General features: G+C 42.0%; 1 protein-coding gene across 1 annotated transcript in view; it reads right to left on the reverse strand.

The window, feature by feature from the left end:
• The window catches only part of LOC135529897 (tandem C2 domains nuclear protein-like), a 20,955-nt gene extending 4,298 nt beyond the window's left edge, over nt 1-16,657 (reverse strand). Inside the window, exons 1-8 of the mRNA XM_064958305.1 lie at nt 16,587-16,657; nt 16,033-16,151; nt 15,597-15,794; nt 13,057-13,191; nt 12,121-12,203; nt 11,197-11,278; nt 2,820-2,920; nt 1,233-1,340 (exon numbers count right to left, since the gene is read on the reverse strand). Coding sequence (XP_064814377.1) covers nt 1,233-1,340; nt 2,820-2,920; nt 11,197-11,278; nt 12,121-12,203; nt 13,057-13,191; nt 15,597-15,794; nt 16,033-16,150 — 825 coding nt within the window. The 5' untranslated portion in view covers nt 16,151; nt 16,587-16,657. The remainder of the gene's footprint in view (nt 1-1,232; nt 1,341-2,819; nt 2,921-11,196; nt 11,279-12,120; nt 12,204-13,056; nt 13,192-15,596; nt 15,795-16,032; nt 16,152-16,586) is intronic.
• Between the last annotated feature and the right edge of the window lie 5,843 nt (nt 16,658-22,500).

The raw sequence follows: 22,500 nt of genomic DNA on the forward strand, positions 1-22,500 counted from the left end.
AGGTCATGCTACAGTAGCCTGGTTCTAGTGGTCCAGTGTTTTAGATAGGTGAGGTCATGCTACAGTAGCCTGGTTCCAGTGGTCCAGTGTTTTAGATAGGTGAGGTCATGCTACAGTAGCCTGGTTCTAGTGGTCCAGTGTTTTAGATATGTGAGGTCATGCTACAGTAGCCTGGTTCTAGTGGTCCAGTGTTTTAGATAGGTGAGGTCATGCTACAGTAGCCTGGTTCTAGTGGTTTAGATAGGTGAGGTCATGCTACAGTAGCCTGGTTCTAGTGGTCCAGTGTTTTAGATAGGTGAGGTCATGCTACAGTAGCCTGGTTCTAGTGGTCCAGTGTTTTAGATAGGTGAGGTCATGCTACAGTAGCCTGGTTCCAGTGTTTTAGATAGGTGAGGTCATCCTACAGTAGCCTGGTTCCAGTGTTTTAGATAGGTGAGGTCATGCTACAGTAGCCTGGTTCCAGTGTTTTAGATAGGTGAGGTCATGCTACATTAGCCTGGTTCTAGTGTTTTAGATAGGTGAGGTCATGCTACAGTAGCCTGGTTCTAGTGGTCCAGTGTTTTAGATAGGTGAGGTCATCCTACAGTAGCCTGGTTCCAGTGTTTTAGATAGGTGAGGTCATGCTACAGTAGCCTGGTTCCAGTGTTTTAGATAGGTGAGGTCATGCTACATTAGCCTGGTTCTAGTGTTTTAGATAGGTGAGGTCATGCTACAGTAGCCTGGTTCCAGTGGTCCAGTGTTTTAGATAGGTGAGGTCATGCTACAGTAGCCTGGTTCTAGTGGTCCAGTGTTTTAGATAGGTGAGGTCATGCTACAGTAGCCTGGTTCTAGTGGTCCAGTGTTTTAGATGGGTGAGGTCATGCTACAGTAGCCTGGTTCCAGTGGTCCAGTGTTTTAGATAGGTGAGGTCATGCTACAGTAGCCTGGTTCTAGTGGTCCAGTGTTTTAGATATGTGAGGTCATGCTACAGTAGCCTGGTTCTAGTGGTCCAGTGTTTTAGATAGGTGAGGTCATCCTAGAGTAGCCTGGTTCCGGATATCTTTGTGCTATCTTTTCAACCTCAAACCACCAGGCTGATGATTGTCTGGATGTGACTGGAGTTATAGTATTGTACAGTACAACCACATCTTAGCCTGGTACCAGATCTGTTTGTGTTGTCTTTCCTACATCACTGATCATAGGAGTTGGTATGACAGCGCCAACAGATCTGGTACCAGGGGTGGCTAAATAACAGAGTTGGAGGAGCTCTTGAACTGTACTGGTTTGGTCATAGTGATGATGCCTTTAAAGCTAATCTTCTGCTGCTCACTGCTGTTCTGAACGAGGAACACATCCTTACACTGAGAGAAGGAGAGAAAGAATAATTGAAGGTCTGGCTACAGAGCTAGAGATCTGGCTACAGAGCTAGAGATTTGGCTACAGAGCTAGAGATTTGGCTACAGAGCCAGAGATCTGGCTACAGAGCTAGAGGTCTGGCTACATATCTAGAGGTCTGGCTACAGAGTTGGAGAGCTGGCTACAGAGTTGGAGGGCTAGCTACAGAGTTGGAGGGCTGGCTACAGAGTTGGAGGGCTGGCTACAGAGTTGGAGGGCTGGCTACAGAGCTGGAGGGCTGGCTACAGAGCAGGAGGGCTGGCTACAGAGTTGGAGGGCTGGCTACAGAGTTTGGGGGCTGGCTACAGAGTTGGGGGCTGGCTACAGAGTTGGAGGGCTGGCTACAGAGTTGGGGTTATGGCTACAGAGTTGGGGTTATGGCTACAGAGTTGGGGTTATGGCTACAGAGTTGGGGGCTGGCTACAGAGTTGGGGGTATGGCTACAGAGTTGGGGGCTGGCTACAGAGTTGGGGGCTGGCTACAGAGTTGGAGGGCTGGCTACAGAGTTGGGGGGCTGGCTACAGAGTTGGAGGGCTGGCTACAGAGTTGGAGGGCTGGCTACAGAGTTGGCTACAGAGTTGGAGGGCTGGCTACAGAGTTTGGGGGCTGGCTACAGAGTTGGGGGGATGGCTACAGAGTTGGGGGATGGCTACAGAGTTGGGGTTATGGCTATAGAGTTGGGGTTATGGCTACAGAGTCGGGGTTATGGCTACAGAGTTGGGGGCTGGCTACAGAGTTGGGGGTATGGCTACAGAGTTGGGGGCTGGCTACAGAGTTGGGGGGCTGGCTACAGAGTTGGAGGGCTGGCTACAGAGTTGGGGGTATGGCTACAGAGTTGGGGGTATGGCTACAGAGTTGGGGTTATGGCTACAGAGTTGGGGTTATGGCTACAGAGTTGGGGGCTAGCTACAGAGTTGGGGGCTGGCTACAGAGTTGGGGGGCTGGCTACAGAGTTGGGGGGCTGGCTACAGAGTTAGGGGGCTGGCTACAGAGTTGGGGGGCTGGCTACAGAGTTGGGGGGCTGGCTACAGAGTTGGGGGGCTGGCTACAGAGTTGGAGAGCTGGCTACAGAGTTGGGGGGCTGGCTACAGAGTTGGAGGGCTCGGTATCATAGTGTACTTGTGTCGCCATTTACTTGTTAGTGTATCTACATTGTGATCTTTTTGTTATATGATCAGAATTCTATGACCATTTTAAGTTTTGCTTGGATAGGAAATATTTGCTCATCATTATTCCTCTTGAGTGAGGAACCTCTCAGAAGTTAATTAACAGAGCAGTGACTTGTGAAGAGAGAGGGGATATTGAGATGGAGATTCTGGGCCCTGGGTTCAGTTGCAACGGTCTGAGACAGAGGCCCCATTCAGCCACCTAGAAGGCAGGTACAATGGGCCCTTTAGTCCCTCAAATCCCTCATCCTCACCCCTCCTCCCGGCCTGAAACCGTACCTGTACCAACGTGATCCACACCTGCTCCAGGGCCTCCTGGTAACTCAGCCGGACACACACCTTCCCAAGCTCCCTCTCATCGCCTGACAATGTGATGGACTCTACAAGACAAGCACAACAGAGACATACGTTAGCTCAACGGAAAACACAACGCCGTAGCCTACACTCCAAGAACAATAGGGCTCCGAAAGGTTTCTTCGGCTATCCCCATAGGAGAACCCTTTTGGGTTCCATGTAGAACCCTCCGTGGAAAAGGTTCTACATTGTATTTTGAATGATTTAATTAATGATTTAATTTATTTCTGTATAGACAGGAGTAATTATATCATTTCAGCAAGTGTATTTCCATTTACTTACCTATTGGACCAACTGTTCTGCCGTTTCTCTCCTGTTTAACACTCTTAGAAACAAATGGTGCTATCAAGAAACTGAAATGGTTCTTTGGCTATCCCCATAGGAGTACCCTTTGATGAACCCTTTTTGGTTCCAGGTAGAACCCTTTTTGGTTCCAGGTAGAACCCATTTTGGTTCCAGGTAGAACCCTTTTTGGTTCCAGGTAGAACCCTTTTTGGTTCCAGGTAGAACCCTTTTTGGTTCCAGGTAGAACCCTTTTTGGTTCCAGGTAGAACCCTTTTTGGTTCCAGGTAGAACCCTTTTTGGTTCCAGGTAGAACCCTTTTTGGTTTCATGTAAAACCCTTTTCCACAGAGGGTTCTACATGGAACCCAAAAGAGTTCTACCGGGACCCAAAAGGGGTTATTCTATGGAGACAGCCAAATAAAACTCTAAGAGGTTATTATATATCACCTTTCTTTCGTTGTCCAGAAACAAAAGGCACAATCCTAGACATATTATCAACCCATCCTAGTTGTTGCATCTTTAGATTCCCCCACTTTCTAAGTTTCTAACATAGCTGTTCCATATGTGACAGATTAAAATCTATCACGTGTGCTGTTCAGAATGGTGTTTTCCCAGGTGTGATGTTTTAGAATAGTGTTTTCCCAGGTGTGATGTTTTAGAATAGTGTTTTCCCAGGTGTGATGTTTTAGAATAGTGTTTTCCCAGGTGTGATGTTCAGAATGGTATTTTCCCAGGTGTGATGTTTTAGAATAGTGTTTTCCCAGGTGTGATGTTTAGAATTGTGTTTTCCCAGGTGTGATGTTTTAGAATGGTGTTTTCCCAGGTGTGATGTTTTAGAATGGTGTTTTTCCCAGGTGTGATGTTTTAGAATTGTGTTTTCCCAGGTGTGATATTTTAGAATAGTGTTTTCCCAGGTGTGATGTTCAGAATGGTGTTTTCCCAGGTGTGATGTTTTAGAATAGTGTTTTCCCAGGTGTGATGTTTTAGAATGGTGTTTTCCCAGGTGTGATGTTTTAGAATAGTGTTTTCCCAGGTGTGATGTTTTAGAATAGTGTTTTCCCAGGTGTGATGTTTTAGAATAGTGTTTTCCCAGGTGTGATGTTTTAGAATAGTGTTTTCCCAGGTGTGATGTTTTAGAATAGTGTTTTCCCAGGTGTGATGGAATAGTGTTTTCCCAGGTGTGATGTTTTAGAATAGTGTTTTCCCAGGTGTGATGTTTTAGAATAGTGTTTTCCCAGGTGTGATGTTTTAGAATAGTGTTTTCCCAGGTGTGATGTTTTAGAATAGTGTTTTCCCAGGTGTGATGTTTTAGAATAGTGTTTTCCCAGGTGTGATGTTTTAGAATAGTGTTTTCCCAGGTGTGATATTTTAGAATAGTGTTTTCCCAGGTGTGATGTTTTAGAATAGTGTTTTCCCAGGTGTGATGTTTTAGAATAGTGTTTTCCCAGGTGTGATGTTTTAGAATAGTGTTTTCCCAGGTGTGATGTTTTAGAATGGTGTTTTCCCAGGTGTGATGTTTTAGAATGGTGTTTTCCCAGGTGTGATGTTTTAGAATAGTGTTTTCCCAGGTGTGATGTTCAGAATGGTGTTTTCCCAGGTGTGATGTTTTAGAATGGTGTTTTCCCAGGTGTGATGTTCAGAATGGTGTTTTCCCAGGTGTGATGTTTTAGAATAGTGTTTTCCCAGGTGTGATGTTTTAGAATAGTGTTTTCCCAGGTGTGATGTTTTAGAATAGTGTTTTCCCAGGTGTGATGTTTTAGAATAGTGTTTTCCCAGGTGTGATGTTTTAGAATAGTGTTTTCCCAGGTGTGATGTTTTAGAATAGTGTTTTCCCAGGTGTGATATTTTAGAATAGTGTTTTCCCAGGTGTGATGTTTTAGAATAGTGTTTTCCCAGGTGTGATGTTTTAGAATAGTGTTTTCCCAGGTGTGATGTTTTAGAATGGTGTTTTCCCAGGTGTGATGTTTTAGAATAGTGTTTTCCCAGGTGTGATGTTTTAGAATAGTGTTTTCCCAGGTGTGATGTTTTAGAATAGTGTTTTCCCAGGTGTGATGTTTTAGAATAGTGTTTTCCCAGGTGTGATGTTTTAGAATAGTGTTTTCCCAGGTGTGATGTTTTAGAATGGTGTTTTCCCAGGTGTGATGTTTTAGAATAGTGTTTTCCCAGGTGTGATGTTCAGAATGGTGTTTTCCCAGGTGTGATGTTTTAGAATAGTGTTTTCCCAGGTGTGATGTTTAGAATGGTGTTTTCCCAGGTGTGATGTTTTAGAATAGTGTTTTCCCAGGTGTGATGTTCAGAATGGTATTTTCCCAGGTGTGATGTTTAGAATTGTGTTTTCCCAGGTGTGATGTTTAGAATTGTGTTTTCCCAGGTGTGATGTTTTAGAATAGTGTTTTCCCAGGTGTGATGTTTTAGAATAGTGTTTTCCCAGGTGTGATGTTTAGAATTGTGTTTTCCCAGGTGTGATGTTTTAGAATGGTGTTTTTCCCAGGTGTGATGTTTTAGAATGGTGTTTTCCCAGGTGTGATGTTTAGAATGGTGTTTTCCCAGGTGTGATGTTTTAGAATAGTGTTTTCCGAGGTGTGATGTTTAGAATTGTGTTTTCCCAGGTGTGATGTTTTAGAATAGTGTTTTCCCAGGTGTGATGTTTTAGAATAGTGTTTTCCCAGGTGTAATGTTTTAGAATGGTGTTTTCCCAGGTGTGATGTTCAGAATGGTGTTTTCCCAGGTGTGGTGTTTTAGAATAGTGTTTTCCCAGGTGTGATGTTCAGAATGGTGTTTTCCCAGGTGTGATGTTTTAGAATAGTGTTTTCCCAGGTGTGATGTTTTAGAATGGTGTTTTCCCAGGTGTGATGTTTTAGAATAGTGTTTTCCCAGGTGTGATGTTCAGAATGGTGTTTTCCCAGGTGTGATGTTTTAGAATAGTGTTTTCCCAGGTGTGATGTTTTAGAATGGTGTTTTCCCAGGTGTGATGTTTTAGAATAGTGTTTTCCCAGGTGTGATGTTTTAGAATGGTGTTTTCCCAGGTGTGATGTTTTAGAATAGTGTTTTCCCAGGTGTGATGTTCAGAATGGTGTTTTCCCAGGTGTGATGTTTTAGAATAGTGTTTTCCCAGGTGTGATGTTTTAGAATGGTGTTTTCCCAGGTGTGATGTTTTAGAATAGTGTTTTCCCAGGTGTGATGTTTTAGAATGGTGTTTTCCCAGGTGTGATGTTTTAGAATAGTGTTTTCCCAGGTGTGATGTTTTAGAATGGTGTTTTCCCAGGTGTGATGTTCAGAATAGTGTTTTCCCAGGTGTGATGTTTTAGAATAGTGTTTTCCCAGGTGTAATGTTTTAGAATGGTGTTTTCCCAGGTGTGATGTTCAGAATGGTGTTTTCCCAGGTGTGGTGTTTTAGAATAGTGTTTTCCCAGGTGTGATGTTCAGAATGGTGTTTTCCCAGGTGTGATGTTTTAGAATAGTGTTTTCCCAGGTGTGATGTTTTAGAATGGTGTTTTCCCAGGTGTGATGTTTTAGAATAGTGTTTTCCCAGGTGTGATGTTCAGAATGGTGTTTTCCCAGGTGTGATGTTTTAGAATAGTGTTTTCCCAGGTGTGATGTTTTAGAATGGTGTTTTCCCAGGTGTGATGTTTTAGAATAGTGTTTTCCCAGGTGTGATGTTTTAGAATGGTGTTTTCCCAGGTGTGATGTTTTAGAATAGTGTTTTCCCAGGTGTGATGTTTTAGAATAGTGTTTTCCCAGGTGTGATGATTTAGAATAGTGCTTTCACAGGTGTGATGTTTTAGAATGGTGTTTTTCCCAGGTGTGATGTTTTAGAATAGTGTTTTCCCAGGTGTGATGTTTTAGAATAGTGTTTTCCCAGGTGTGATGTTCAGAATGGTGTTTTCCCAGGTGTGATGTTTTAGAATAGTGTTTTCCCAGGTGTGATGTTTTAGAATGGTGTTTTCCCAGGTGTGATGTTTTAGAATAGTGTTTTCCCAGGTGTGATGTTCAGAATAGTGTTTTCACAGGTGTGATGTTCAGAATGGTGTTTTTCCCAGGTGTGATGTTTTAGAATAGTGTTTTCCCAGGTGTGATGTTTTAGAATGGTGTTTTCCCAGGTGTGATGTTTTAGAATAGTGTTTTCCCAGGTGTGATGTTTTAGAATGGTGTTTTCCCAGGTGTGATGTTCAGAATGGTGTTTTCCCAGGTGTGATGTTTTAGAATGGTGTTTTCCCAGGTGCGATGTTTTAGAATGGTGTTTTCCCAGGTGTGATGTTTTAGAATAATGTTTTCCCAGGTGTGATGTTTTAGAATAGTGTTTTCCCAGGTGTGATGATTTAGAATAGTGCTTTCACAGGTGTGATGTTTTAGAATGGTGTTTTTCCCAGGTGTGATGTTTTAGAATAGTGTTTTCCCAGGTGTGATGTTTTAGAATAGTGTTTTCCCAGGTGTGATGTTCAGAATGGTGTTTTCCCAGGTGTGCTGTTCAGAATGGTGTTTTCCCAGGTGTGATGTTTTAGAATGGTGTTTTTCCCAGGTGTGATGTTTTAGAATAGTGTTTTCACAGGTGTGATGTTTTAGAAGTGTTTTCACAGGTGTGATGTTTTAGAATAGTGTTTTCCCAGGTGTGATGTTTTAGAATGGTGTTTTCCCAGGTGTGATGTTCAGAATGGTGTTTTCCCATGTGTGATGTTTTAGAATAGTGTTTTCCCAGGTGTGATGTTTTAGAATAGTGTTTTCCCAGGTGTGATGTTTTAGAATAGTGTTTTCCCAGGTGTGATGTTTTAGAATAGTGTTTTCCCAGGTGTGATGTTTTAGAATAGTGTTTTCCCAGGTGTGATGTTTTAGAATAGTGTTTTTCCCAGGTGTGATGTTTTAGAATAGTGTTTTCCCAGGTGTGATGTTTTAGAATAGTGTTTTCCCAGGTGTGATGTTTTAGAATAGTGTTTTCCCAGGTGTGATGTTTTAGAATAGTGTTTTCCCCCAGGTGTGATGTTTTAGAATAGTGTTTTCCCAGGTGTGTTGTTTTAGAATAGTGTTTTTCCCAGGTGTGATGTTTTAGAATAGTGTTTTCCCAGGTGTGATGTTTTAGAATAGTGTTTTCCCAGGTGTGATGTTTTAGAATAGTGTTTTCCCAGGTGTGATGTTTTAGAATGGTGTTTTCCCAGGTGTGATGTTTTAGAATAGTGTTTTCCCAGGTGTGATGTTTTAGAATTGTGTTTTCCCAGGTGTGGTGTTTTAGAATAGTGTTTTCCCAGGTGTGATGTTTTAGAATGGTGTTTTCCCAGGTGTGATGTTTTAGAATAGTGTTTTCCCAGGTGTGATGTTTTAGAATAGTGTTTTCAGAATTGTTTTCCCAGGTGTGATGTTTTAGAATAGTGTTTTCCCAGGTGTGATGTTTTAGAATGGTGTTTTCCCAGGTGTGATGTTCAGAATAGTGTTTTCCCAGGTGTGATGTTCAGAATGGTGTTTTCCCAGGTGTGATGTTTTAGAATAGTGTTTTCCCAGGTGTGATGTTTTAGAATGGTGTTTTCCCAGGTGTGATGTTTTAGAATAGTGTTTTCCCAGGTGTGATGTTTTAGAATAGTGTTTTCCCAGGTGTGATGTTTTAGAATAGTGTTTTCCCAGGTGTGATGTTTTAGAATAGTGTTTTCCCAGGTGTGATGTTTTAGAATAGTGTTTTCCCAGGTGTGATGTTTTAGAATAGTGTTTTCCCAGGTGTGATGTTTTAGAATAGTGTTTTCCCAGGTGTGATGTTCAGAATGGTGTTTTCCCAGGTGTGATGTTTTAGAATGGTGTTTTCCCAGGTGTGATGTTTTAGAATGGTGTTTTCCCAGGTGTGATGTTTTAGAATAATGTTTTCCCAGGTTTTAGAATAGTGTTTTCCCAGGTGTGATGTTTTAGAATAGTGTTTTCCCAGGTGTGATGTTTTAGAATGGTGTTTTTCCCAGGTGTGATGTTTTAGAATAGTGTTTTCCCAGGTGTGATGTTTTAGAATAGTGTTTTCCCAGGTGTGATGTTCAGAATGGTGTTTTCCCAGGTGTGCTGTTCAGAATGGTGTTTTCCCAGGTGTGATGTTTTAGAATGGTGTTTTTCCCAGGTGTGATGTTTTAGAATAGTGTTTTCACAGGTGTGATGTTTTAGAAGTGTTTTCACAGGTGTGATGTTTTAGAATAGTGTTTTCCCAGGTGTGATGTTTTAGAATGGTGTTTTCCCAGGTGTGATGTTTTAGAATGGTGTTTTCCCAGGTGTGATGTTTTAGAATAGTGTTTTCCCAGGTGTGATGTTTTAGAATAGTGTTTTCCCAGGTGTGATGTTTTAGAATAGTGTTTTCCCAGGTGTGATGTTTTAGAATAGTGTTTTCCCAGGTGTGATGTTTTAGAATAGTGTTTTCCCAGGTGTGATGTTTTAGAATAGTGTTTTCCCAGGTGTGATGTTTTAGAATAGTGTTTTCCCAGGTGTGATGTTTTAGAATAGTGTTTTCCCAGGTGTGATGTTTTAGAATAGTGTTTTCCCAGGTGTGATGTTTTAGAATAGTGTTTTCCCAGGTGTGATGTTTTAGAATGGTGTTTTCCCAGGTGTGATGTTTTAGAATAGTGTTTTCCCAGGTGTGATGTTTTAGAATAGTGTTTTCCAGGTGTGATGTTTTAGAATAGTGTTTTCCCAGGTATGATGTTTTAGAATAGTGTTTTCCCAGGTGTGATGTTTTAGAATAGTGTTTTCCCAGGTGTGATATTTTAGAATAGTGTTTTCCCAGGTGTGATGTTTTAGAATAGTGTTTTCCCAGGTGTGATGTTTTAGAATGGTGTTTTCCCAGGTGTGATGTTCAGAATGGTGTTTTCCCAGGTGTGATGTTTTAGAATGGTGTTTTCCCAGGTGTGATGTTTTAGAATGGTGTTTTCCCAGGTGTGATGTTTTAGAATAATGTTTTCCCAGGTGTGATGTTTTAGAATAGTGTTTTCCCAGGTGTGATGTTTTAGAATAGTGTTTTCCCAGGTGTGATGTTTTAGAATGGTGTTTTCCCAGGTGTGATGTTTTAGAATAGTGTTTTCCCAGGTGTGATGTTTTAGAATGGTGTTTTCCCAGGTGTGATGTTTTAGAATGGTGTTTTCCCAGGTGTGATGTTCAGAATGGTGTTTTCCCAGGTGTGATGTTTTAGAATGGTGTTTTCCCAGGTGTGATGTTTTAGAATAGTGTTTTCCCAGGTGTGATGTTTTAGAATAGTGTTTTCCCAGGTGTGATGTTTTAGAATAGTGTTTTCCCAGGTGTGATGTTTTAGAATGGTGTTTTCCCAGGTGTGATGTTCAGAATGGTGTTTTCCCAGGTGTGATGTTTTAGAATAGTGTTTTCCCAGGTGTGATGTTTTAGAATAGTGTTTTCCCAGGTGTGATGTTTTAGAATAGTGTTTTCCCAGGTGTGATGTTTTAGAATAGTGTTTTCCCAGGTGTGATGTTTTAGAATAGTGTTTTCCCAGGTGTGATGTTTTAGAATAGTGTTTTTCCCAGGTGTGATGTTTTAGAATAGTGTTTTCCCAGGTGTGATGTTTTAGAATAGTGTTTTCCCAGGTGTGATGTTTTAGAATGGTGTTTTCCCAGGTGTGATGTTTTAGAATAGTGTTTTCCCAGGTGTGATGTTTTAGAATAGTGTTTTCCCAGGTGTGATGTTTTAGAATGGTGTTTTCCCAGGTGTGATGTTTTAGAATAGTGCTTTCACAGGTGTGATGTTTTAGAATAGTGTTTTCCCAGGTGTGATGTTTTAGAAGTGTTTTCCCAGGTGTGATGTTTTAGAATGGTGTTTTCACGTGAATTGCATTTTGACAAATGTTTGAAATTGACTGCTTCATTACATGAGTTGCATGTTCTGTTCGGATTCATTACCATAATTGAAATGTGATTTATGTCAAACCCTGGTGTGTGTGTGTGTGTGTGTGTGTGTGTGTGTGTGTGTGTGTGTGTGTGTGTGTGTGTGTGTGTGTGTGTGTGTGTGTGTGTGTGTGTGTGTGTGTGTGTGTGTGTGTGTAATGGTGTAATGGTTACCAAGACTACGGCTGCTCCCCAGGGAGTCCCTCGTAGAGGACGAAGCACTGCTGCTCTGAACGTTGGACACACTGTCATACCGCTGCATCGGGATAAACACACAACGTAAACCACTGGACGCAAATGTCGCAACAAAACACAGAGACAACATTGCATGATATCAAGAGAAAGTCAACAGGACGTGAACAGGATACTCAAACAGCCTGTGTTTTATTATCTTCCTGTATGCATAATTACACTACACTAAACACAGCAACAGCTGTAAAAAGGTAGTTTCCCCAATAAGGCGCTGTAAAAACAATACAACACACTAAAGACAGCCAAACAACTACTTGCGCTACTTTTGACGAGGGCCCATATATGTCAATATAAAAGGCAATATAATACCATTTGGAATACAACTCAGGAGTACTATTCGACCAGACGGAAGCACGCGCAGCGCTGGAGTTTATCGCGTTATTTATGACGAGGTTCCGTACGAGAGCTTGTAATGTTTCTTTGTGGTTTTGGGGGCGAGACACGAGTATTCATAACGGCTTCACTATCGATATATATATACCTGGTAACCAATGGGTTGTTGCTGACACGCGAATACGATACAGAACTACGCGATATCCTTTACTAATGCAGCGAAGAGAACCCCACCCGGACAGCCCGAACCAAACCCTTTGTAAAACACTACATATAAATGTTTTTGATTGATTTCCACTTCATTTAACACAATCAACAGAGATTTGCTCCGTCTTTTACCAGACAGAGCGTTGAGTAACGGTCAATGAAAACACTGATGGTACAAGTGGCGCACAATGATTTAAGAGGTTCAGAAATAGGTACGGCAGCTCATAGGTTAGGCGTCAGGCTTGGTTTACTGTGGCTTCACAGGTGCTGAGTTAAATAAATATTACAACAAACATAAAACCTCACCTGTATGTGGCTGTGGAGGCTGGGGTTAGACAGATTAAACATAGATTTACTCAGACTCTGTCTTCCAGTCTTCATATTCCCACCTGAAAGCCAAACCAACCAAGAGGATTTATACCAATGTGAAAGCCAAGCCAACAGTTAACGGTAATTAAAAGACACAAGAACATCTAAATCTAAATTAAACACTGTGAACCTTTCTTAGTGTAATGATTTTCTATTTTATTTTTCTGATATTCTAGTTATACAACTGATTCAGAGGTCCTGGTCTCTCCTCACACTATATCCATAATGCTAAAATAATGGGAATGGTAGAGAACCGCAAACTGTCGAAAATGTTGAAAAATTCAAAAACGGAAGCTCGGATACAAAAATATTGGAAAACAGTACCTAGGGTTTCCATCCAATTGGCAACTGAATTTTATGCTAATATTCAAAAATCTGCAGATTTAAAAAAGAAAAATCTGTGCGTGATATAGTGCCAACAAAATTAACTTTTTTTTTTAATGTACCGAATACAACATGTTTTTAAAAATTCCATCCCGGTTTCAACTCTACGAATAGTTTTGTTACGAAAACTGTTCCGTTAAAATAGCAAATGTTCCTACTCAGGTCTTTGTACACATGCTCTAGACAACAACTTCCAGATAACGGTAGTCAGTCTGAATGATGAGATTATTATGGTCAGAGCGAGAACATTTTTCTTTGTCAAATGGCAGTCAAGCATCGATCATCATGTCACTAGAATTAGACCCTCAACATTTATTGGAAAGGAGCATCAAGCCCATACCATGCACTTTTTACAGTACAGGGTTAGTGTGATTTTACAGTACGTGGTTAGTGTGATTTTACAGTACAGGGTTAGTGTGATTTTACAGTACAGGGTTAGTGTGATTTTACAGTACAGGGTTAGTGTTAGGGTGACATCACAGTACACACCTGATCCACGGGGAGTCTTTTTCAGGGTGCTGTGTGGTGTTGTCCCGGGACACATGTTGGGGGAGGAGTCAGGGTTATAGATGATATGACTGTCCCCTGACAGCTCAGCCTTCCTCTCTGCATAGGCGCTACTGGCTGACACCGGGGTACACAAAGGTTAGAGGTCACAGGTCAGAAGTTACAGGACACATCACCTAAACCTGGGGTACACACAGAGTTTATCAACATAATCAATGCACAGTTGGTACATTATTGTGATAGTTTGATCCTGGTCAAAACCATTCATCTTTGGGTGGTGTTCCAAAATGCAATCATATCACACACAATTTTACCATTTATAAAATGGTCATATACACTGAGTGTACAAAACATTAAGAACACCGTTCTTATATTGAGTTGCACAGTCTTGTCAAGTCGGTTGGATGTCGTTTGGTGGACCATTCTTGATACACACGGGAAACTGTTGTGCGTTGGAGAGAAAAAAAAACAGCAGCGTTGCAGTTCTTGACACAAAACCAGTGTGCGCCTGGCACCGACTACCATACCTCATTCAAAGGCACGTACATACTTTGTCTTGCCCATTCACCCTCTGAATGGCAAACCCTATCCATGTCTCAATGCTTAAACATCCTTCTTTAACCCGTCTCCTCCCCTTCATCTACACTGATTTGAAGTGGATTTAACAAGTAACATCAATAAGGGGTCATAGCTTTCACCTGGTCGGTCTGTTATGGAAAGAGAAGGTGTTCTTAGTGGTTCCTAGACTCAATGCATATCTTTTTTTATTACAGACTAGTGAAAAAAAACAAGTGAAACTTGACAAATTATCCAATGGATTATTATAATTTGCGAGTGAACAAAAAAAAGTGAAGGAGCCAAGTGTAGAAAACGGCTAAAAAATGTAGCCAGAGAAGGAAGAGGAAGCGAGACACCCCACTCCAGCTGTTTTTTCCCCCTGGTTCAATGAAAGTCAATTCAACTAAGTAGACCAGACCCCAGCTGCTATTACATTGGTGTCTATGGGAGACCCGCCCCTTTTAAAAATATCGAACGGTAAAAGGCCTGAGTGAACTATATTCATTCATCTCCCATCTTTGCTGTAGCCAAAGAAGATCTGTCATGTTGCTCAACTCAGTCGCAACTCGACGACTTTGCAGGTGCACCTGATTAATTAATAAACAACGCCATGCTAGTGGGTGGTACCATTCAAATAAAACCCAGCCCTGAAACGAAATGTACTGTGAGCTAAAAAAATAAATAATGTACGCTATTGTACGTTATTTCATAGGAAAAGACTCACGTTTGGCAAGAATTTGCACGAAGCTGACAGTTCCCGGTGTCACTTCAAGGCCAAATACGTCATACTTTGACTAAGCTTGAAAAAAAAATGGATTTCTACTGCTGTGGCCATTTAAAAGTTAAACGACAAATATTTAGGCTGTATTGAAACGTTATATTTAGGTTCTAGGTCGAGGAATAGCTAGCTCGGATCAGAGAAGAGGCAGGACGGAAGTTAAGCTACCCCTGAATAACTACCCCTGAATAACTACCCCTGAATAACTACCCCTGAATAACTACCCCTGAATAACTGAGCATGCATATATAGTAACTTAAATGTGTAAGGCTTAAACAAGATCAATGAGGGAGCTTTTTTGTTGTTGAGCTGTCTCTCTCGTGTTTTGACTGTTCTTAATTGCGTAATGCCTCACCTGGCCTTCTCCCGCTGCCTATCAGCTAGTCCTCTATGTTCTATGTGGAGTTAAAATAGAAAACGTGTGCATATTTGAATGATTGTATGTGTGGTATGATTGCCAGTTAACCTATTGCAGATCGATCTGGACAAATGATCCACCGACCACTATTGTCACTATGGATACAGGGCAGGATAGAGATGGTTGTAGAGTTAAGAGATGGTTGTAGAGTTAAGAGATGGTTGTAGAGTTAAGAGATGGTTGTAGAGTTAAGAGATGGTTGTAGAGTTGAGAGATGGTTGTAGAGTTAAGAGATGGTTGTAGAGTTGAGAGATGGTTGTAGAGTTAAGCATGGTGTATAAGAGAAGTACCACACTAGTGATACAGGGCAGGATAGAGATGGTTGTAGAGTTAAGAGATGGTTGTAGAGTTAAGAGATGGTTGTAGAGTTAAGAGATGGTTGTAGAGTTAAGCATGGTTAAGAGTAGTACATGTGATACAGGGCAGGATAGAGATAAGAGAAGGTTGTAGAGTTAAAATGGTTGTAACTTGATAGGGAATGGTTGTAGCATGTAAGAAGTTAGGAAAATATGGCTATTAAGAGATGGAAAAGAGATATATAGTAAAGATGGTTGTAGAGTTAAGAACACTTAGAACTGGGAAGGAGCATCTAGTAATAAAACATAGTTTTATATGGATTTATATATATATATATAAAAACATGAACACTTAGAACTGTCCTCTAGTAATAAAACATAGTTTTATATGGATTATTATTATTTTTTTTTTAAAGCTGTCTGGTCGGTAAAAAAAAAAGAAAAAAAAAGACAATGATTGATTGGTTCGTACTGTGTAGCCACGGTGTCTGGTTGCCGAGGTAACGTGAGCCTGGCGGTTGGATGTAGGAAGGTTTGAACGTGGGGATGACAAAGGGAACTTCTTTCCCACCCGGGGGGAGTTTAGAGAGGAGATAGTCCTCTGATACCCCTACACTCTCCCTGGGGTCACCTGAGATGGCTCTGGCAGGGGACGTCTTCACCGTTATCACTACAGAGTAGGACATACATGGATCAGTTCAAATATACTGAACAAAAGTATCAAAACGCAACATGCAACAATTTCAATGATCTTACTGAGTTACAGTTGATTTAAGGAAATCAGTCAATTTAAATAAATTCATTAGGCCCTAATCTATGGATTTCACATGACTGGGCAGAGCCAGCGATGGGCCCAGCCAATCAGAATGACTTTTTCCCCCCCCCCACAAAAGGGCTTCATTACAGACAGAAATACTCCTCAATTTCATCAGCTGTCTCGGTGGCTGGTCTAGGACGAAAGTGGATGTGGAAGTCCTGGGTTGCCGTGGTTACACGTGGTCTGCAGTTGTGAGGCCAGTAGGACATACTACCAAATTCGGGCGACTTATGGAACATTTCTGGGATCTTTTATTTCAGCTCATGAAACATGGGACCAACACTTTGCATGTTGTGTTTATATTTTTGTTCAGTGTAGTTTAGTTTAGTTTATATCCCACTTATTGAAATAGATAATTCCACTCCGAGGGGGGCATTTTCAATGTGAACTCTACAGAGTACAGGACATTCATCACATACTAATCACGTAAATCACAAGTCATTTGGGCAATATCCTATATTTGACTATTTGAAATGGAAAAAGGAACAACTTACATAAAAGTAAAACAAAATGGTATTTTGTTCTGAAATCTATTTTATTTAAAAAAAAACAATTGTCAGAAGGATATAAGGCTATAAAACACGGAATAATCCCGTATAGTTGACAATATTTAAAAACATTTTTTTTATAAAGTTAACAATTTACCTTGTTGTTTGATTGCCTTGTCTTTGCCTTGAAAGCTTTTGCAACAGTTATTGATGCATTCCATTGCCATGCTGCAATAGAGTCGAAATCAGAGTAGACATTTAAGCCCAGCGCAACATTAAGCGCAGGACAGGACGCAAACTACCTCTGAAAGAGTCTCATAACGACACTCATTCATTTCTAACTGACTGTTTTTTTAGGGGGGGGGTTTTGGACCACAAAATACTTCATGAAATGAATAGACAGTAGTCATCTATATCTTATGCTATATCTTATGATGAGAATAGATCAATATCTAGAAAATGTACGTAACAATAAGGTACCTATAACAATAAACACCTATTATAATCTCTCAATAATCGGATCAACCAGAAAAAAAACCGTCTAAATTACCTGCAAAGCGGTTATCTTGCCGGGAATACGCAGAACTTCTATCTTTCTCTATAGAACAGGTGGAATAGTGGGAATTTTCCCAGTCTGTTTTGATCTGGGAAGCCTCCTCTGGAACCACAGACAGTGTTGGGTCTTAGTGCCTGTCTATTATAGTGCTGGTTGACCAGTGTTGGCACGCACTCTCTCTCGCTCTCACACACACTCTGTCTCAAGGGGAATGCCCTTCAACAAGACATTCTCGGAAGAACACCACAAGCTTCCTTCTCTGAACAAAGAGAACAAACAAGCACTAGACTCAATTGCTTCCTTAATAAAGAACATACAATAGTCTTCAACTTAATCTCTCTACATACAGTTGAAGTCGGAAGTTTACATACACCTTAGCCAAATACATTAAACTCAGTTTTTCATAATTCCTGACATTTAATCCTAGTAAACATTCCCTGCTTTAGGTCTGTTAGGATCACTTTAGTTTAAGAATGTGAAATGTCAGAATAATAGTAGAGAGAATTATTTATTTCAGCTTTTATTTCTTTCATCACATTCCCAGTGGGTCAGAAGTTTACATACACTCAATTAGTATTTGGTAGCATTGCCTTTAAATTGTTTAACTTGGGTCAAACGTTTCGGGTAGCCTTCCACAAGCTTCCCACAATAAGTTGGGTGAATTTTGTTCCATTCCTCCTGACAGAGCTGGTGTAACTGAGTCATTTGCAGGCCTCCTTGCTCGCACACACTTTTTCAGTTCTGCCCAAATATTTTCTAGGTGGTGGCCACTCCAACACCTTGACATTGTTGTCCTTAAGCCATTTTGCCACATCTTTGGAAGTATGCTTGGGGTCTTTGTCCATTTGGAAGACCCATTTGCGACTAAGCTTTAACTCCTGACTGATGTCTTGAGACGTTGCTTCAATATATCCACATAATTTTCCTGCCTCGTGATGCCATCTATTTTGTGAAGTGCACCAGTCCCTCCCGCAGCAAAGCACCACCACAACATGATGCTGCCACCCCTTAAAGGAACCCAGATTGAAGGAGTAAATGTGATTCTCACCTCTCTGAAGACTCGTATTAACTCCTGAGATTCCTTCATCTCTATTTTTTCCCCCCACTTTTAAGGGTTGGCTCTCATCTCTCCATCTCTCCGTGGGTCTCATCTCTCCATCTCTCCTTGGCTCTCATCTCTCCTTTTCTACTTGGCTCTCATCTCTCCATCTCTCCTTGGCTCTCATCTCTCCTTTTCCCCTTGGCTCTCATCTCTCCTTTTCTACTTGGCTCTCATCTTTCCTTGGCTCTCACCTCTCCTTTTCTCCTTGGCTCTCATCGCTTTGTTTCTCCTTGGCTCTCATCTCTCCATCTCTCCTTTTCCCCTTGGCTCTCATCTCTCCATCTCTCCTTGGCTCTCATCTCTCCTTTTCTCCTTGGCTCTCATCTCTCCATCTCTCCTTTTCCCCTTGGCTCTCATCTCCCCATCTCTCCATCTCTCCTTGGCTCTCATCTCTCCATCTCTCCTTGGCTCTCATCTCTCCTTTTCTCCTTGGCTCTCACCTCTCCATCTCAACTTTCTCCTTGGCTCTCACCTCTCCATCTCTCCATCTTTTTTTGGCTCTCACCTCTCCTTTTCTCCTTGGCTCTCATCGCTTTGTTTCTCCTTGGCTCTCATCTCTCCATCTCTCCTTTTCCCCTTGGCTCTCATCTCTCCATCTCTCCTTGGCTCTCATCTCTCCTTTTCTCCTTGGCTCTCATCTCTCCATCTCTCCTTTTCCCCTTGGCTCTCATCTCTCCATCTCTCCATCTCTCCTTGGCTCTCATCTCTCCATCTCTCCTTGGCTCTCATCTCTCCTTTTCTCCTTGGCTCTCATCTCTCCATCTCGCCTTGGCTCTCATCTCTCCTTTTCTCATTGGCTCTCATCTCTCCATCTCTCCTTGGCTCTCATCTCTCCATCTCGCCTTGGCTCTCATCTCTTCTTTTCTCCTTGGCTCTCATCTCTCCATCTCTCCTTGGCTCTCATCTCTCCTTCACTCCTTGGCTCTCATCACTCCTTTTCACCTTGGCTCTCATCTCTCCTTTTCTACTTGGCTCTCATCTCTCCTTGGCTCTCACCTTTCCTTTCTCCTTGGATCTCATCGCTTCGTTTCTCCTTGGCTCTCATCACTCCATCTCTCCTTTTCCCCTTGGCTCTCATCTCTCCATCTCTCCTTGGCTCTCATCTCTCCTTTTTCCCTTGGCTCTCACCTCTCCATCTCTCAATTTCTCCTTGGCTCTCATCTCTCCATCTCTCCTTGGCTCACATCTCTCCTTTTCTCCTTGGCTCTCATCTCTCCATCTCTCCTTTTCCCCTTGGCTCTCATCTCTCCATCTCTCCTTTTCTCCTTGGCTCTCATCTCTCCATCTCTCCTTGGCTCTCATCTCTCATTTTCTCCTTGGCTCTCATCTCTCCTTTCCTCCTTGGCTCTCATCTCTCCTTTTCCTCGTGGCTCTCATCTCTCCTTTCCTCCTTGGCTCTCATCTCTCCATCTCTCCTTTTCCCCTTGGCTCTCATCTCTACATCTCTCCTTGGCTCTCATCTCTCCATCTCTCCTTTTCCATTGGATCTCATGTCTCCTTTGTCCTTGGATCTCATGTCTCATTGGATCTCATGTCTCCTTCATACGATTGAAATGTTCCACTTGAGTTGTGTTTACAACTTTAAATGTTCCACAAAACTGACCCTGTTTTCAGAATGGGCCTCAGTGGGGAAGTTCCCCCCTTGGCTCTCATCAATCCCTCTCCTCCTTCTATTGCAGCTTCCCAGCATTTCTTCATTTGTTTAGTTTTGTAGTTCAGGTCGTCAGTGTAGAGTGGTCCTAGTGTTCTTCGCTTCCCCACCTCTTGCCATTGTATGTTAACAGTGTTTTGGACTAATCGCTCAGTGAATATTACACAAGGTGTCTGTGATTCAACACCCATTTCTGTATCTTTAGATCCCCTGAAGGAAAATATATTCTTCCCTGGTTGACATTTACCACTGAGCCTATTGACCCCCCCCCCCATACTTCACGGTTGGGATGGTGTTTTTTGCCTTGCATGCCTCCCCTCTTTCCTCCAAACATAACAATGGGCATTAAGGCCAAACAGTTCTATTTTTGTTTCATCAGACCAGAGGACATTTCTCCAAAAAAGTACGATCTTTGTCCCCATGTGCAGTTGCAAACTGTAGTCTGGTGTTAGTATGGCGGTTTTGGAGCAGTGGTTTCTTCCTTGCTGAGCGGCCTTTCAGGTTATGTCGATATAGGACTCGTTTTACTGTGGATATAGATACTTTTGTACCCGTTTCCTCCAGCATCTTCACAAGGTCCTTTGCTGCTGTTCTGGGATTGATTTGCACTTTTAGCACCAAAGTACGTTCATCTCTAGGAGACAGAACGTGTCTCCTTCCTGAGCGGTATGACGGCTGCGTGGTCCCATGGTGTTTATACTTGGGTACTATTGTTTGTACAGATGAACATGGTACCTTCAGGCGTTTGGAAATTGCTCCCAAGGATGAACCAGACTTGTGGAGGTTTACAAATTGTTTTCTGAGGTCTTGGCTGATTTCTTTTGATTTTCCCATGATGTCAAGCAAAGAGGTACTGAGTTTGAAGGTAGGCCTTGAAATACATCCACAGGTAAACCTCCAATATACTCAAATGATGTCAATTAGCCTATCAGAAGCTTCTAAAGCCATGACATAATTTTCTAGAATTTTCCAAGCTGTTTAAAGGCGCAGTCAACTTAGTGTATGTAAACTTCTGACCCACTGGAATTGTGATACAGTGAATTAAAAGTGAAATAATCTGTCCTTACACAATTGTTGGGAAAATGACTTGTGTCAAGCACAAAGTAGATGCCCTAACAGACTTGCCAAATCTACAGTATAGTTTGTTAACAAGAAATTTGTGGAGTGGTTGAAAAATGACTCCAACCTAAGTGTATGTAAACTTCCGACTTCAACTGTATGTACAACATTTATTACTTCTCACAAGTGATCTCATTTGACTCTAATGAAGTTCTTATGTCACACCCTGATCTGTTTCACCTGTCCTTGTGATTGTCTCCACCCCCTCCAGGTGTTGCTTATTTTCCCCTGTGTATTTATCCCTGTGTTTCCTGTCTCTCTGTACCAGTGTATTTATCCCTGTGTTTCCTGTCTCTCTGTACCAGTGTATTTAACCCTGTGTTTCCTGTCTCTCTGTCCCAGTGTATTTATCCCTGTGTTTCCTGTCTCTCTGTGCCAGTGTATTTATCCCTGTGTTTCTGTCTCTTGTGACCAGTTTCAGGTTAACCCTGTGTTTCCTGTCTCTCTGTACCAGTGTATTTATCCTGTGTTTCCTGTCTCCTGTCCCAGTGTATTTATCCCAAGGTCCTTTGCTGTCTGTCTGTGCCAGTGTATTTAACCCTGTGTTTCCTGTCTCTCTGTACCAGTGTATTTAACCCTGTGTTTCCTGTCTCTCTGTCCCAGTGTATTTATCCCTGTGTTTCCTGTCTCTCTGTCCCAGTGTATTTATCCCTGTGTTTCCTGTCTCTCTGTGCCAGTGTATTTAACCCTGTGTTTCCTGTCTCTCTGTACCAGTGTATTTAACCCTGTGTTTCCTGTCTCTTGTCCCAGTGTATTTATCCCTGTGTTTCCTGTCTCTCTGTGCCAGTGTATTTAACCCTGTGTTTCCTGTCTCTCTGTACCAGTGTATTTAACCCTGTGTTTCCTGTCTCTCTGTGCCAGTGTATTTATCCCTGTGTTTCCTGTCTCTCTGTCCCAGTGTATTTATCCCTGTGTTTCCTGTCTCTCTGTGCCAGTGTATTTAACCCTGTGTTTCCTGTCTCTCTGTACCAGTGTATTTAACCCTGTGTTTCCTGTCTCTCTGTGCCAGTGTATTTATCCCTGTGTTTCCTGTCTCTCTGTCCCAGTGTATTTATCCCTGTGTTTCCTGTCTGTCCCAGTGTATTTATCCCTGTGTTTCCTGTCTCTCTGTGCCAGTGTATTTAACCCTGTGTTTCCTGTCTCTCTGTACCAGTGTATTTAACCCTGTGTTTCCTGTCTCTCTGTACCAGTGTATTTATCCCTGTGTTTCCTGTCTCTCTGTGCCAGTGTATTTATCCCTGTGTTTCCTGTCTCTCTGTCCCAGTGTATTTATCCCTGTGTTTCCTGTCTCTCTGTGCCAGTGTATTTATCCCTGTGCTTCCTGTCTCTCTGTACCAGTGTATTTATCCCTGTGTTTCCTGTCTCTCTGTGCCAGTGTATTTAACCCTGTGTTTCCTGTCTCTCTGTGCCAGTGTATTTAACCCTGTGTTTCCTGTCTCTCTGTCCCAGTGTATTTATCCCTGTGTTTCCTGTCTCTCTGTACCAGTGTATTTATCCCTGTGTTTCCTGTCTCTCTGTACCAGTGTATTTATCCCTGTGTTTCCTGTCTCTCTGTGTATTTTCCCTGTGTTTCCTGTCTCTCTGTGTATTTTTCCCTGTGTTTCCTGTCTCTCTGTGTATTTATCCCTGTGTTTCCTGTCTCT

The sequence above is a fragment of the Oncorhynchus masou genome, unplaced genomic scaffold (genome assembly GCF_036934945.1).
Source record: "Oncorhynchus masou masou isolate Uvic2021 unplaced genomic scaffold, UVic_Omas_1.1 unplaced_scaffold_1207, whole genome shotgun sequence".
Lineage (NCBI taxonomy): Eukaryota > Metazoa > Chordata > Actinopteri > Salmoniformes > Salmonidae > Oncorhynchus > Oncorhynchus masou.